Below are 2,054 nucleotides of genomic sequence, written 5' to 3'. Positions count from 1 at the left end.
TCCCCCCCCCCCTTTTACGTTTATTTTAAACATTATACTGACAACGTGTAAGTTGTCTACTTGTCTGAGACGGCCTCTTTTTTCTCAACATTTGAGTCTGACTTAGAAAATTTTGATTGCAATGTATATCCCAAAGTCTCAACGACGTCGTGTCTTCTTCAGAGTCGTTTGCTGTGGGCCCAGACCTCGCACAGTTCGGCGCCTTGCTCTTCTCCAGTCGTGTGAAGAAACTGTTCTGCTTCGACACGCACGGAACCAACCAAGAGGTCGAAGATGTGAGTTGTACAGTCCATCAATAAACTTATGGCCAAACCAACCGATACAGAGATAAATTGGCCAGCCAATAAGTTAGTCTTTCGATCTATCAATCAATTAGCTATCTATCCATCCACTTATCCATCTATCTATCTATCTATCTATCTATCTGTCTATCTATCTGTCTATCTATCTATCTATCTATCTATCTATCTATCTATCTATCTATCTATCTATCTATCTATCTATCTATCTATCTATCTATCTATCTATTGATCGATCTACCATAATTGTCACTACTACTACTACTACTACTACTACTACTACTACTACTACTACTACTACTACTACTACTACTACTACTACTACTTCTACTACAACCACTAGACTACTGCTATCACTACCAGCACCACTCACTACCATCACCACTGCCACTTCCTATGTCTCACCCCTAACCGCTCGTGTGGGGCCTACATGGTATAGAAGTTACGGTGTTCGCCTCTCATTCAATAGCTCCCGGCTTCGAATCCGGAATGTGACGGAAATTTTTGTTCTCTAAAATGTTCTCCTTTCGCCTCCTTTTCTGCTCTCTAACAATGTTCTGTCGTCTGCTTTCGTCTCCTTTATCTGCCCCCACCTACGCACCTTCTTTTCCCCCTCCTCTGGGCTCCTGACTCTTTCTACAGCATTTCTACTGCTACTCCTTGGCACCTCCTTACTGTTGTCTTTCAGCCACACCACTGATCTTATGGAAAGAAAGATCTACACCTAGCCCTCTCGGACAGGGGCAAAAAATCTCGGGGGTCTTGAGTGCAAGTTGCGCACGTTTGAAATCCCTTGGTGGTCCAAAATTGAGAAGAGTAGCCTTTACCCGCCATCCGGGCAAAATTCAAAATTTCCTACAAACTGTAAATGTTTAATGCGCGCTCAGATGACCTCCTGCAGTTGCGAGGGCCGCAAAACACTTACAAAAAAAATAAATAATAAATTAATTAATTAATTAATTAATTAATAAATGAATAAATAAAAAAAATAAAAAAATAAATAAATACATAAATACATAAATACATAAATACATAAATATATAAATGAATAAATAAATAAATACATAAATAAATGAATGAATGAATAAATACATAAATAAATACATAAATACATAAATACATAAATACATTTTAAAAACTAAATAAATATTAAATTTTAAAAACTAAATAAATTAATAAATAGATAAAGGAATACATAGATAAATAGATAAATAATTGAATCAAGAAATAACCGCCCCGCCCTCCACAGGCTCTCCGCGCTACCAAGTTCACTGGTGGTCAGACCCGGACGGCCATGGCCCTGTCCTATGCTCGAACTCAGGTCTTCAGGGCAGGCAAGTGTGGACACCGTGATGACGTGCCCAAAGTGATTATCCTCATCACAGACGGAAAGTCCAGGAGCAGTGAGTATCTTATACGCATTAATTAATCTAGATTTTTTTAAAAACCTGCATCGTTAGCAGTAGCAGCAGCAGGAATAGTAGCAGCAGAAGCGTCAACAGCAAAAACACAATAAATATCAACAGTAGCTGTTGTACGAAGAGGAGGAATGAAGTAGTAGTAGTAGTAGTAGTAGTAGTAGTAGTAGTAGTAGTAGTAGTAGTAGTAGTAGTAGTAGTAGCAATAGTAGTAGCAGTAGTAGTAGTAGTAGTAGTAGTAGTAGTAGTAGTAGTAGTAGTAGTAGTAGCAGTAGTAGTAGTAGCAGCAGCAGCAGCAGCAGCAGCAGCAGCAGCAGCAGCAGCAGCTGTAGAAGTA

At 39.0% G+C, this 2,054-nt stretch overlaps 1 protein-coding gene across 1 annotated transcript in view; it reads left to right on the top strand.

The window, feature by feature from the left end:
- LOC101846899 (collagen alpha-6(VI) chain) overlaps positions 1-2,054 on the top strand; it is a gene marked incomplete in the record, with an annotated part of 54,235 nt that overhangs the window by 15,943 nt on the left and 36,238 nt on the right. The window contains 2 exon segments of the mRNA XM_035971272.1: positions 163-275; positions 1,549-1,702. Of these exon segments, the coding sequence (XP_035827165.1) occupies positions 163-275; positions 1,549-1,702 (267 nt within the window).

Source organism: Aplysia californica, unplaced genomic scaffold (genome assembly GCF_000002075.1).
Source record: "Aplysia californica isolate F4 #8 unplaced genomic scaffold, AplCal3.0 scaffold00408, whole genome shotgun sequence".
Lineage (NCBI taxonomy): Eukaryota > Metazoa > Mollusca > Gastropoda > Aplysiida > Aplysiidae > Aplysia > Aplysia californica.
Note: the sequence above shows the minus strand (reverse complement) of the source record. Positions and strands in the feature narration are given on the sequence as shown.